Genomic DNA, 14,816 nt, shown 5'->3' on the forward strand with positions numbered 1-14,816 from the left:
TTATTCATAAAGCTGGAATTTGAATACAGCTATTCTATCCAGTGAATACTTGTTTTATAATACACAGTTACTATAAAACACACTTAGTTCCAGAATGAATGAAGCTATAAGTCCTTGAGACTTGTGCAATCACCATGATTTTACTGATGTTCTGCTATGGAATGTAGAAAAACCAGTTTCTCCTGTCCAGTAATACTGACTTATTTTATGTTTATCTGGGTTCCACATGCCTTCATGTGGAAGCTCAGAAAATCAATTTGATCTCAATGAAATATCACTTTTTCTAATTGATAGTCCCTACAGATGTCTTTTTAGGTTTTCCTTGCTTGATTTTTAATATCCCAGTATGTTCAAGAGAGCAAAACAAACTAAACCCCAGTAAAGTTAACTAAATTCAGAAATCTTAAAATTGGTCAAGTGCCCCATTTCTCCTTCAGCTCAGTAAAAGGCAAGTCTGTGTGATTTATTAAATGTCTATCCATTTCCAAAGTTCACATGTCAGATAGTACAACTGAAGGTTTTCACCTTTGCAATTCAGGGTTCAAGTAACTTTCTGTGGAGCTCATTTCAAGTGTAAAGTTATTATTTTAAATCTTTGGGGGAACAGAACTGTAGGAGTTTGCATAGTTACTGGCTTCTGTGATGTAATCATCTCTTCTCTTCCATGCAGAATGTCACAGAATGACTGACAAAGAAATCCCCTTAGGTTAGAACGAGAATATTTGATCTCCTGATCAAATATCTTTAAATTCAATGCCCCACCCTCCCTTTATTCTACATCTGTTAAAATAGGGAATAGAATGCTGTTTCATTAAGTTGCTGTCCTTATACTTTGCTTTTTGGCAGCTTGGTGTTGAAGGTATCTTCAGCAAGGATTTAAAACTCAGGCTTAGGTGCATTCTCAATAGTCTAGATTCTAGTAGGAGAATATTTAATTCCAATCTTTCCATCCACAGGACAACTTCCGGGGACAGATTGACTTTGTTGACTGTAAATTTACATATCCTTCCCGACCTGATGTACAAGTTCTGAATGGTCTTTCAGTGTCTGTTGGTCCAGGGAAAACCCTGGCATTTGTTGGGAGCAGTGGATGTGGTAAAAGCACCAGCATTCAGCTGTTGGAACGCTTCTATGATCCTGACCAAGGGAAGGTGGTAAGCAATGCAAATGCATTTGAGAATTTAGCTTTCTGCAGAGGATCTCTAACTTCTAAAAGGGGGTCTTCAAGTTGTGCCTTGCCAGAGTCGTTCTGAAGCGCCTGCCTTGGGCAATATTCTCCAGTTCCAGTCATTTGCTGCTTGACCTGATTCTACCTCACAATTTCTAATGTTAGATTCATTCTTCCCAGTTCCAGATGGTCTCCTGACCAGATAGGCAAAGAAAACTGCAAAGCTGGAGATGAGTGTACTTAATACAAGCATTCACTTACCTGTAAATGGGGCAGAAAGTGCAGACTAATCAGGAAACTAATGACTGGGAACAGAAAAAGTGGGGGTGATGAGAAACACAATGATAAATGAGTAAGAAAGGGAATTTAATATGAAAAATCTGAGACAATCCTGGTTCAAGAAGCTTAAGTCTAAACAATATAAGGGTCTCAAATTGGTAGTCATGTGCCTTACATCTTTGGTAAAGATATTTGAAAAATTGGTGGTTTGCTTTGTTGCTTATTTTCCACAGAATTTCTTTCTCTTCTTTTCTTTTTCCTTTCTATCTTTCCAAATAATATATGCAGAGGAGTACAAAGTAAAATAAGAAATATTTGTAAAAACAAAGCAAAACAAAACAAAATCAACCTTTTTTCCATCATTTCCACCCCACCCCCCCTTTTCTGCTCAAAGGCAATTAGTTTCAATCACTTGATGTTTTTAGATCTCCCAACAATTACCTCAGTGTCCCTAAATAATATGCTCATGTTGCTATTTCATGATTTAACAAATTTAGACCCTCTGTTGATTTCTTCGCAAGAGATAGCAATTTAGCTTACCCTCCTCTTTTCCCCTCCTTTGACCCACCTCCTCCCAATATGGTTATATTACTTTTAAAAGTTCCCCTTTTTGTAAATTTAATTAATACAGTTCTGTTTCTTCTCCATCACCTGTAGATAACATCTCTTGAATTCTCATTTTCTAAGATGAGATTAGCAATTCTACCTTTATTTTCACTTCTTCCTCCCCCACCTTTTTTTTGCCTCTCAATCCCTAATAGCTACACTTTTATTTTATCAAGAATATAAAAGGCTTACATTTTGTTTATACTATTTACTGTCTTTCACGCTTTTCCTCTAGGCTGATTCTAAAAGTTGAAAGTCGATTAACTTTTATTATGGCCATGGAAATACTGTTCATCTCATAGTTAAGTAGTGAGGTACATTAGCATCACAGTTTCCTTTCTTGCTTTTCTGAAAGACTTTCTTTTTTTCTTGTATTCTCTGCTTTTATAAAATCTTTAGGTTCTTCCCATGTTCTATATTGATACTTATTCTGAGGAACCTGCTTCTTTCCTTTATTTCTGCCACTGCTGATAAGTCGCTTCAGTTGTTTCCAACTCTGTGCGACCCCATAGACGGCAGCCCACCAGGCTCCGCCGTCCCTGGGATTCTCCAGGCAAGAATACTGGAGTGGGTTGCCATTTCCTTCTCCAGTGCATGAAAGGGAAAAGTGAAAGTGAAGTTGCTCAGTCGTGTCCAACTCTTAGCGACCCCATGGACTGTAGCCTACCAGGCTCCTCCATCCACGGGATTTTCCAAGCAAGAGTATTTCTGCCACAGCCTGGACTAATTACATCCTATACCTGCTAAACAATTGTCAGTCTGTGAGTTTCCCACACTATCTTTTGGATTAGACCCATTATTTCCTAGTTCATGTATTTTTCTCTTTCTCTGGTTTCCCCTCTTATTTTGTTGGAGTGCATCTGTAAGTAGTTTTCTAAGAAATGATTCAGAGGTGTGGATCTGATTGATTATTTAATCCGCATATTTTGAAAAAGGACTGATATCTCTGAATAATGTAGTCGTCATTGCAATGAGGAGAGATAACATGATGAGAAGAAATGCGGAGGGAAATTTGAAAGAGGTAACTAAAGTTTCCTTTGCATACAGCAAAACAGGGCAACAAGCAAACTGATAGTGGTAAAATCCAGGCAAAATAAGGAGTAAGAGTTGATTATCTGACGATTATAATCACTTCTCTTATTAATTTTAGGTATAGGGATTTTAATTGTTTGAAATTATTTGGTGATTGATGACTCTAGAAAGTACACGGCACTGGGGGGGTCTGATCTCTGCAAGAAGATCTAGTTTAACCAAATGTCAGATCTTTCATGACTGTCACCTGGGTGGATTGTGAACTACATGACATGCAGGAATTCGAATCCTTCATGTTCAACTTCTTTAACGTTAACATGTATATTAAGCATATTTCTCTGATGTACTCAGTGAATGTTCTGGTCACAGGTAGAAAGGAATGCCCATGAAAAAAATCAATGTTTCCTTGTATTTCATAGACACAATGTATTTTATTATATCATTGTAAAACGTTATTACAGACATTTTTCAGTTAGAAAAATATCACCTTTAATGCAATTTTTTAAAATCCTCTTTGCTCTTAAGGAAGCGAACAAATGAAGGCATTCAATGTTTTTAGCATTTAATTGGGTGCCTATGATGTGCCTAGATTAGTTCCTGTGAGAAATTATAAGGAGCATGAAGCATGTTGTCTGTCTTCTGGGAGCTTACGATACTCGCACACAGACAACAATTAGCAAACACTTCCAGTACTTAATTAAGTATTAGTGCTTTGCAGTGCATAAGTACTATGGAAAATTCATAAAGGAAGAGGAGCAAGGGCTAATTGTTGAGGAATGCCATATACTTTTTCTAGTACTGTTTGTGTTTTATGCTGCCAAAAAAATATCTAAAATACAGTATATTCATACCACTTAACATAATCTTTTTCTGAAATCATGGGGCTAAATACTTTATAGTAGTATGTTAGACATACTCTTCTTTTACTGTTCTAGGTCTTTTAAGTGAAAGAGCTCAAATGGTAGATATTTGAATTCCTGTACTCAACTGCCTAAATAAATCGTGTTGTTGTCATTGTTGTTCAGTCACTAGGTTGTGTCCTACTCTTTGCAACTACATGAACTGCTCAAGTTCATGTCCATTGAGTCCATGATGCTATTCAATCATAAAAATAGATCATTAGTTCCTAGAAAATAGAGATTTTTTTTTCTATAGCATACCAAAGACTGCCTAGCATGGTGCCTTTGTGGCAGGTTATTCTGTATATGTCTGTTCTGTTGGTTGACCAAATGAATAAATGTACTCCTTTCTTGCTGGGATTCATTATCTTCAATCATTCAGAGGTTAGTATCATTGAAATCAATGGGTTTGATTTTTATATTGTCCAATAGCTTTACATAGGAAACCCCATTTCATAACCCATGGAGTCTCAAAATTGAGCAATTATGTGTACTTGGAGAGGATGTGCTACACCAGAAGATAAGGGAAGTTTTTGTTTCTGTTTTTTAAACTAGATAATGTCTTGAGTGCCTTTCTTGTTTAATACCACCTGTAGAGCTAGAGTTTGGGAAGCAAACAAACAAAACCAGGTCTGATCACAACTTTGACACCGCTTCTGGCAGACACCACCTCCAGAGGTCAAAGGCAACAAAATTTATTTCCAAGAATCCTGAGCTTGTTGTCTCTTAAGCAAAGCACGCATCTTGCATAACACTAACTCTAGGATATGAACTTTCCTCACTGCTGGAATTCTAAATTCAGTACCCTGGTTGTCACCTCTGTTGGCAGATGATAGATGGGCATGACAGCAAGAATGTAAATGTCCAGTTCCTCCGCTCAAACATTGGAATCGTTTCCCAGGAACCAGTGTTGTTTGCCTGTAGCATAATGGACAACATCAAATATGGAGACAACACCAAAGAAATCCCCATGGAAAAGGTTATAGAAGCTGCAAAGCAGGCTCAGCTGCATGACTTTGTCATGTCGCTCCCAGAGGTAGGTACCTAGTCAGAGTCGTTCCTGATGGGAAACGGGGAGGCAGAGAGGTAGAACGACCAGAAAGTCATCATGACTGTGGCTCAAGGAGAAGGTCAAAGGCAACACAACTTATTCCCCGGTGCCCTGGGATTATCTCAGCCTTTTAAGCAAAATAAATGTCCTTCATCAACATAATCTTTAGGGCTTTATAAATTTTTTTTCATGTGGACTATTTTTTAAAGTCTTTATTGAATTTGTTACAATATTGCTTCTATTGTCTGTGTTCTGTTTTTTTGACCTTGACGGAACCCACAATCCCTGTATTGGAAAGTGAAGTCTTAACCACTGAATTGCCAGGAAAGTCCCTAATCTTTAGTTTTGAACAGTATTATATTATCCAATGCAAGGTATGTTATAGAACTTGTTGTACAAAAAGTAACACCACATTGAGCATCAGCTTGCGTGCTCTTTGTGACTCCACGGACTGTAGCCTTCCAGGATCTGTTCATGGGATTCTTCAGGCAAGAATACTGGAGTGGGTGGTTGTTCCCTTCTCCAGGGGATCTTTCTGACCCAGGGATCGAACCCAGATCTCCTGCATTGCAGGCAGATTCTTTACAGTCTGAACCACTAGGGAAGCCCTGAGTATCAGCTTAGCATAATGGAAAAAAAAAAATCCTGAGATTTGGAGCAGACATTGATTTGAATCCAAGTGAGGTCACTTTCTAGTGCAAAGTTACTTCTGTAACTTTGGGATAACTACTTTTCTTTTCTGAGACTCAGTCATCTACAAAAAGGTAAAAGATAACTTAGAATGAAAGAGTATACAAAATAGCCACACAAAGAAAGCTGCTTCTGTTATTACTATCATTGTCATTCCATTACTTGGCAGCAACTACTATACATGTAGAGTAAGTTGCACTTGGTTTGGAGTAAGTCTCACTTTCCCAGAGCCAAGTCTGAATGCAGTGTAACATTGACCCTAAATTTTTCCATCCACCAATGGTCTTTCTTGGTGTTCAATCACAAAGAAAATTAAAACATGGAAACTGAAAAATTTTCAAAAAAGAAACTGAAAAATAGGTAATAGGGAGAAAATGATTTCTGTGAACATTAAACGATAATCTGGCTAGAGTAGTTAGTACTATACCTGATGCATAGTAAATACTCTGTGAAGGTAACTTTTTTTACACAAGCATTCAGCAAGGGATTCTCTTCCATAATTTCATAAAAATGACAAATATGTGAACTAGTTATTAATATCTGCATTTTCAGGTGAGTTTGCAGCTCACAGAAATTTAAATAACTTGTTCATGATCACAGAACCAGTATACAGCAAGAGTGAAATTCAAAGCAAGGCTTGCATTCCAGAACAATGCCACCTCAACAAAGGAATGGATGAGAAGATCTCTCAAAGGTCCTGACCTCCTAGGACCATTCTGTCTTGGAAAGATCTTCCAGATGAGTTCGGAAATCAGGGAATCTTACATCAGGGAGGATCTCATACACAAGGAGAAAGAGATTAAAAAATAAATACAGAGAAAAGGATACAAAGTCCCCTTGTTTTCCAGCAGAAAGGTCACAAATGCCATATTTTTTTTTTTTGATCCTAGATGGATTTGAAGTCCTTTATAGAAATGATTCACAATTTCATAAAACAACAAATTGTTTAAATCCTGAGGAGTCATTGATGGAGACTCCACAAAGCACAGGAGCATGTTGCTGGTTCTCAAATTTACCATATGTTTTCTAGAAATATGAAACTAATGTTGGGTCCCAGGGGTCTCAACTCTCTCGAGGAGAGAAACAACGCATTGCTATTGCTCGGGCCATCGTACGGGATCCGAAAATTTTGCTACTAGATGAAGCTACTTCTGCCTTAGACACAGAAAGTGAAAAGGTAGGTATTGATTTTCTAAGTCTTAGACCATTGTAAATGAGTCACTTGCTGTAATATTTGTCCTTATAAAATGGTAGTATTGTTAATTTTCTGAATCATTAACAGTAGAAATTGCTACTCCTTTGTGGAAACAAAAGACAATAGTTTAGAGAAAGGATTTAAAATAGGATTGCTTCAAATAAAAAAATTTTTAACTTTAAAATAAGAATTGTTTTTAAAATTGTTTAGGTTAGCTGACATTTTTTTCAAGGGCAAATGATTAGCTATCTTAAGTAAAATGAAATAATCCTGGCCACCTGTTTTGGCATTTTGTATTTTACAGTTCTAAAGTTCTGTGGCAGAGCAGATGGGAAGCATACAAAACAAAGTAAGAGGTGGTTTCTGACGTGCATTTTGCATAAACGTAAATGCAATTGGGCAAAACACAATTATGAAATTTACCATTTATAATTAACTCCTTAAAAATTAGGATTCCGTTTTGGAGACAGCTAAATTGTCCTCAATGAAGAATGGTAGGGAATGACCACCTAACTGCTACCTTACATTGTTTCCCTGGTTTTATTTTATTAATAGTAAACTAGACCATTGAGTAATGTAAAATTACTTCATGGACTCATAGTTTGGTTCATTAGAGGTTCAGTGAGATTTTTCAGCCTGTGGACTGCAATTTAAGTCATTGATGCATTGCATTCAGCAAGTATTTCTTTAAACCTCTCTCATATCAAGCCCTGAATATAGTGGTATGAAGCAGAACTCAGGCAATAGTGGACTAGGGAAGAAACATATATCTTTGTACCAACTTTCCATCTTCTCTTTGTAGACGGTGCAAGTCGCCCTAGACAAAGCCAGAGAAGGTCGAACCTGCATTGTCATTGCCCATCGTTTGTCCACCATCCGGAACTCAGATATCATTGCTGTCATGTCACAGGGGATAGTGGTCGAAAAGGGGACCCATGAAGAACTGATGGCTCAGAAAGGGGCCTATTACAAACTTGTTACCACAGGAGCCCCCATCAGTTGACCTGACTTGTGAGATTCATGCACAGATGGTACCCCAATTATAGGAGTGCCAAGGACTGTTTTTTTTTTCCTTTAAGCAGAAATAATGATATTTCACTTTTACAGACATACATTGGACCTGAGCTAGTTTATCTTCAATAATAATAATAATTTAGTTTTAAATGTCTGTATATAGAAAATGAAAGAAACCAGGGTCATTGGCAGTAAGAATGCAACGTCAAGCAGCCATCATCCAGGGCTTTCACCAGTCCCAGTTACTACATGGGAATTAGCAAGACGTCATGATGTGGAGGAAACAAGACTTGGAATCCCCCAGGGGCAGAGAACTATTGCTTGCATTTTGAACACTTGGGGTGCACAGAGCCTGGTCTAGACCAGGCTCTTGACAAATGTCTGCTGAGCTGGACCAAGGTCATATGGAGAAGAGCAGAAGGACTGAAGACCGGCTGTTTTTTGATTCAAGTTTTCTTGCATGTGAAAGCAGATTCATCCATCTCTAAGGATGAGGAGAGAAAGGAGGACTTACACTCAGGACACTCGCAGACTGAAAGGGGCAGAAAAAGACAGGTATTAAAAAGGGTTTGCCAGTCAGGAATGTTGATTTATAGATTCAAGGTGTAGTACGTGGGTGGTGAAGTCCTCATTTACTGGGCTAGATTCTGCCGCATGGCTGGAGCAGGGGGCTCTACCCTGGGTCTCGTACTCCTCTTCACCCCTGTTCACATTGGCTGCTGTCCTTTGTTTCTCCAAATCCCAGCATGAAGTGAAAATAGTTGATTTTACCTTGTGTAACTGTTTTCTTCACATGGCCAACAAATGAAATTCTGCCTACAAATTAAGCCTGAGCTATTATATCGAGGTATATTATTTATGTCTCTAGTCCAGTGTTTCCTGGTGAATAACCACGCAGGTGGTTTAGCAGGTTAACTAGTTAGAACAGAAGCTGGTTGTGAAATCAGAAAGGGAGAGGGTAGAGGGCGGCATTCTACTTATGACAAATGGCAGTGATAAGTAAGTTGCAGAATAAACATCCCTTCGAGAAGGAATTAAGCTTTGTAGGAAGCACGTACTTCTGTAATACTGAAGAAAAAAGACCTACATCCATTTGTTTTAAGTTTCTGTTTCAGAGGAAGAACATAAGCTATGTGCTGGGAGGCTGCCAGTTTCCTGGAATAGAATGGATGATTAAATTATTTTTAAATAAGATACTTGGAAGTTATTGATGAGAGGGAAGAGCTTGACTGGAGAGGGTTTGAAATGATTTGGGAAAACACTTGAATTACAACTTCAAAAATACAGAATAAAGTTGCAAGTTTATTTTACAATGTCAGCCATTGCCAGTGTCTTCATCTTTGTTATGTATCCTGCACCACTCATGAAGGTTTGGTTTCTACAACTTTACATTATTGTTTCTCAGGTGATGAAAAGACTTGCTTAATCTATTGTGACTGACACTTATCTCAAGCCTTTCTGTAATTTCTAATGTTTTCAGAATGGGTTCTGCTATGTTCAAACTCTTTCCATAACCCCAGTTAATAAAACTTTATGGAAGAAAAAAATATAAGGATTGGAAGATAAAGTTGGGAAGATTTCTCTGAGGGTAGGACAAAAAGACCTGAAAAGTAGAAAAAGACTTAGAGGAACAATCCAGGAGATGCAATAATCAGCTAAGAGCAGTTCTGGAAAGAAAGTTCAGAGAAAACTGAGGGGAAACGTGACTAAATAGTCCATGAATATGTCCTATAGTTGAAAGATATGAATTTCTAACTTGAAAGAGTTCACAAAGTGTCAAATGGAATAAATAAACAAAGATCTTACCTGAGCACACCATTATGCCACTTTGGAAAACAGAGGCAAAGGAGAAGATACTAAAAGCTTCCGAGAGAAGGAGAACATATAATAAAGAAGCATAATGACATAGGACCTCTTGACTGTGACACTGAAAGTCAGAAGACCTAAAGATTTGCCTTCAGAATTCTGAGGGAAAAATCATTTCTGTTCTGGAATTTTATTCCCAGCAAACTATTCTCAAGAATGAGAGATGTCTAAAGAAATTCTGCCGTGTAAGAGTTTCAAAATTGTATGGAAGCAGGTGCCTATAAACCATAAATGTTACTATTTGAGAAAAAAACAGAAGAGTTGGCCTCCAACTTTTTGTCTAGAAACACTTTTCCATGTAGTTACTCTAAGTCTACTCTACCTGTGCTCTTGGGGAATTATTTCAATAAAAAGACACTTTGAATGTAATGATGCAGTCATGCATACAATTTTTGGCATCATATACTCATTTAAAAATGTAAATCCAGTAATATTTTGATGTTATGTCCTTAAAGAGGAAAATACATAGGATCATAATTAGTTATAGTTCACCACATATTTTTTAATGCATTAAAGGTAAGTTTCCTGTCCTAAGAAAATATCAGAATATTTTCATCAGTCTGTTTTAGAATCCCACGTTATATTTCCAACTAATGATTGGATTTATTAATACGTCTTATGCATGTAGAATCTCTCTGCAATCAGATCAATAAGGATATTAATGGAGATAAAAAATTGTAAATTTGGCTGCTCTTTCCAAACACGTTTTGAGATAAATTTACATATGCGTGTGTACCATTATAAAATAAGCATTATGTCCATTTGTATTGCTGTAAATTTCCAGGTCAAGTGAACAATCTCACCTGCCTATAAGAGATGGCAGGTGAAATTAACTGAAATCCAATTCCAATTTCTTTCACACTGTGTTCAGTTAAATACCCAATTAATTTAAATGGATAGACAGTAAATAAAGCAATGCACATGATTATCATCTAATTAGCACTGGCCAGCATTATAATGTGCTCATTAGTGAGTTGTATGGGATCCTAAGGCTCATAATGAGTAATCAGGGTACACGTGACTGGCATGTAGCGGTCTGGATGCAGCTACTAAACTCAATAAACCAGCACTAAGACAGAATGTGCAGTAGAAAAAGGAAGAAGAATACACAGCCAGACAGTGAGTTGGCAATTTCTTTCTTCCTATAATACAGGTATAGCTCCTACACTCAGACACAAAGAGATAAATTTGAGGACGACAGAATAGCTGGGAATAGAAAGGGAATTGTTCACTCAAGGTGATCCAAAATGAGTATCTATAATAATTAAGAATGACTATAGACAAGAAAGAAAATTGTGCTATCTTATTGGCTGAGAGTATATATTTCCTTTTTTTTTCTTCTTATAAAATTTATTTATTTTTAATTGAAGGATAATTGCTTTATGGAATTTTGTTGATTTCTGCCAAACTTCAACATGAATCAGGCATAGGTATGAGAGTATATATTTCTGATAGATCAAATATGGAATCAAAGTAACAGATGAACAATGTTTTCATAAAATTCCTTAGAAGATGAAAATTCAATGGATCATTTAAATATACCCTGTAATAACATTCACAAAGCATTTCATAATTTAGAAGCCACTTTGCCTTCATAATTTTTGTTATTGTGAAACCATTTCGTAGATTGCAGAGGAGGAAAGCAGCTGTAAATTACATTCATTGTTATATACATAAGTAATTAAGTTGACACCCAATCCTACACCCTTTCCCCTTGCATGCTTCTGTTTCAGAGGTTGGAAAGTAAAATACTTACCTTCCCAGACTCTTGCAGCTAGAGGAGACCATATGACTACTGTGGTCAGTGAAATACAGGCCTAAGTCTCTGTGGAGGCTTTCCCTTGTGGAATACAGCCTGGGTTGAAGAAAACACATTTGCTTTCCCCCTTTCTTCTTTCCTGGATGCACAGTGACCATGCTGTGGCCACTTGGACAGAGCCATACACTGTGGATGGCAGAGCAGAAAGACAGACTGAGCCTGGTTCTTGGACATCGCTGAGCAGCTATTGCAGCCTGGACTGCCTACCCCCAGCCATCCTGTTAAACACACACAAAACACCTCTCACTTGTTTAAGCACTGAAGTGGCTTGTTGTAGTTGTAACTGTTGTTGTTAATTATAGATTAATACAGTCAGTAGATAGAGTTAGATTTTTATTAATAAAAAATGTTGAAACATACATTTAAAGATAATAAAGCAATGTTGAAATACTGATGTATTCACAGATGACCTCAAAATATGACCTTTAAATCCAGAGGTATTCCACAAACATTAAATGAAAGAAAAAATTAACATGTCTTTTTGCAAATGTCACTGCTATGAGAAGGAAATGTCACTGGATGGATGTCCTTTCCAGCTCATTCTAATTGTTTTCTAGAAGCATTCCACGTATTCTGCTTCATTATGCTTTAAGCAAAGGAGACATTTACTTAAACACTTAGTGCTTTGTGACAATGTTTCCTCATCCTCTCACATTATTAATATAAAATTGGTGCCAGACTGGGAATGGCCTGGCTTCCACGGGGGGGGGGGTGGGGGGGGGTGGGGGGGTGGGGGGGGTGGGGGGGGTGATATAGCCAGACTTGAAAAGAAAGTGATTCAAGAAGAGGATGAATTTGAAACAGAATGGATTAGAATAGATGGAGAATCAAGTCACCAGCTAATTTGTAGCTGGAAACAGTCTCAACCCAATTCTTCCAAGCCCACAGCCTGGAGATAGTCCAGGCTATCCAGAGCCTGGACCCCCTGGGAATCTCCCCCAGGAAAGGCCTATATTGAACTCAACCTTGTATCTCTATCACCAAAAGGAATTTAATAAGTGTTTGTCAGGTGTTGGGGGAGGGTGGAGAAGTTAGAGAGAAAAAAAAGAAAAAAAAAAGAAAGAAAGGGCCCTATTTGAGCCTGAGAAGATTTTTGAAGCTATGTGGAACTGAAACTCTAATTTAATTTAGCATGGTCATCCTCAACAGTCTTGGCATCATATAATTTGATGTTAGAATTGTGTTGTAGTCAAGAAGTACATTTCAACAGCCATAAAGAATTATAAAGTAAACATTATCTTTATGTCTTTGTGCTGTGCTGTGCTTAGTCGCTCAGTCATCTGACTCTTTGTGACCCTATGGACTGGAGCCCACCAGGCTCTCTGTCCATGGGGATTCTCCAGGCAAGAATACTGGGGGGGGGGGGGGGGTTTGCCATGCCCTCCTCCAGGGGATCTTCCCAACCCAGGGATCAAACCCAGGCCTCCTGCATTGCAGGTGGATTCTTTACCATCTGAGCCACCAGGGAATCCCAAGAATACTGGAGTGGGTAGCCTATCCCTTCTTCAGGGAAACTTCCTGACCCAGGAATCAAATCAGGGTCTCCTACATTACAGGTGGATTCTTCACCAGCTGAGTTACCTGGGAAGCCCCTTATGTCTTTGAGAGATCCGTAATTAGTTCACAACAGACTTACTAAAATGCTATTTCAATGTTTTAATCACTTTCCTCATATAGCAGAGTTGGTTAAGTACCTCCAAGCCTTCTTCCCACAAAGCAAACTTTTCTTGTCCTTCCCCTTCTTCTCAGTCAGCCTGTTACCATATATATCCCACTAGTATTTCTTCCAGCAAGAAGAATATCCTCTTTAGGATGTTAAGGAAAAGGGAATGGAGCTGGTGATTTAGTTACAGAATCTCTTTTGTAAAATAGGGGCTTTCTTTCTTCTTCTCTTTTTTTTTCTTTTTTGTTAATTAATTTCTTTTTTATTGAAGGATAATTGCTTTGCAGAATTTTGTTATTTTCTGAAAAACCTCAACATGAATCAGCCATAGGTGTACATATATACCCTCCCTTTTGACCCTCCCTCCCACCTCCCTCCCCATCCTACCCCTCTAGGTTGATACTGAGAGATAGGGGCTTTCCTGGTGGCTCAGATGGTAAAAAATCTGCCTACAATGAAGGAGACCCAGGTTTGATCCCCGGGTTGGGAAGATCCCCTGGAGAAGGGAATGTCTACCCATTCTAGTATTCATGCCTGGTATTCATGCCTGGAGAATTCCATGTACAGAGGAGCCTGGTAGGCTGTGGTCCATGGGGTTACAAAGAGTCAGACACGACTGAGAGACTGATACTTTTTTTCTTATGTAAGATAAGCAAGTAGGAAGTCTGTGAATATTTTCATGTGACTATTTTTGGCCTCAAACATCAGTTACATTATTTCACATCTCTATGCATCTCTTTTCATAGTGATACAATTCAGATTCTAATTGGAATAGGATGTTTTAAAGACCAAAATGTATTATATAAATCTAAACCTGTTTATTAAAAGTATCATATTACAAAATGGAGCACATTTTAGAATTTACAGCCGTGTTCATTGCAAGTAAGTAAAATTTAATGTGAGGGCTTCCCAGATGGCTTGGTGTTAAAAAGTCTGCCTGTAATGCAGGGGATGCAGGTGATCCCTGGATTGGGAAGTTGTCCTGGAGCAGGAAATGGCAACCTACTCCTACCCTTGCCTGGAAAATTCCATGGACAGAGGAGCCTGGTGGACTAGCATGGGCCACAAAAAGTCGGATACGACTGACCGACTGCACACACAACATTTAATGTAATTGGCTCTTCTTCCAGTTTTATGGAATGAGATCCTCAGAGTTGCAGAATTTCAGAGCTAGAAGGAACCTTTCATTCTAAGTCCATTTTAAGTCTCTCACTTGAGAAACTGGTCAACTGAATCCACCAACATTAAAAGGACTCCCAGCATCCCAGGAGTTAAACACAGGGACATGTTATAACCTAGTCAAAGGACTTGATCCAGGGTACTTGCTGCCAAGCTCCACAAAGTCTTCATACATCTATCTGTCTGTGAATCTGCTAACACCTACCCCCTTGAGTTCTGACGCTTTGGGGATCTATACAGGCACATGTGGTACCACTTTTTGATTGGCCAGCATGAGCAGGGCATCAACACCTCAATGCTAAAAGAGTTATACTCACACAAAAATTTCACAAATTCAGAGAGGAATATTTACTTC

The 14,816-nt window shown here is 38.2% G+C and overlaps 1 protein-coding gene across 2 annotated transcripts in view; it reads left to right on the forward strand.

Annotated features, from left to right (window-relative positions):
- Window positions 1-10,169, forward strand: part of ABCB11 (ATP binding cassette subfamily B member 11) — a 168,032-nt gene extending 157,863 nt beyond the window's left edge. For both annotated transcript variants that reach the window (XM_081582599.1, XM_081582600.1), the window contains 4 exons: window positions 957-1,154; window positions 4,814-5,020; window positions 6,756-6,902; window positions 7,723-10,169. In XM_081582599.1, the coding sequence (XP_081438725.1) occupies window positions 957-1,154; window positions 4,814-5,020; window positions 6,756-6,902; window positions 7,723-7,923 (753 nt within the window). In that variant the 3' untranslated portion in view covers window positions 7,924-10,169. The remainder of the gene's footprint in view (window positions 1-956; window positions 1,155-4,813; window positions 5,021-6,755; window positions 6,903-7,722) is intronic.
- Window positions 10,170-14,816: the final 4,647 nt, after the last annotated feature.

Source organism: Giraffa tippelskirchi, chromosome 3 (assembly GCF_054371585.1).
Source record: "Giraffa tippelskirchi isolate mGirTip1 chromosome 3, T2T-mGirTip1v1.2.pri, whole genome shotgun sequence".
Taxonomy (NCBI): domain Eukaryota; kingdom Metazoa; phylum Chordata; class Mammalia; order Artiodactyla; family Giraffidae; genus Giraffa; species Giraffa tippelskirchi.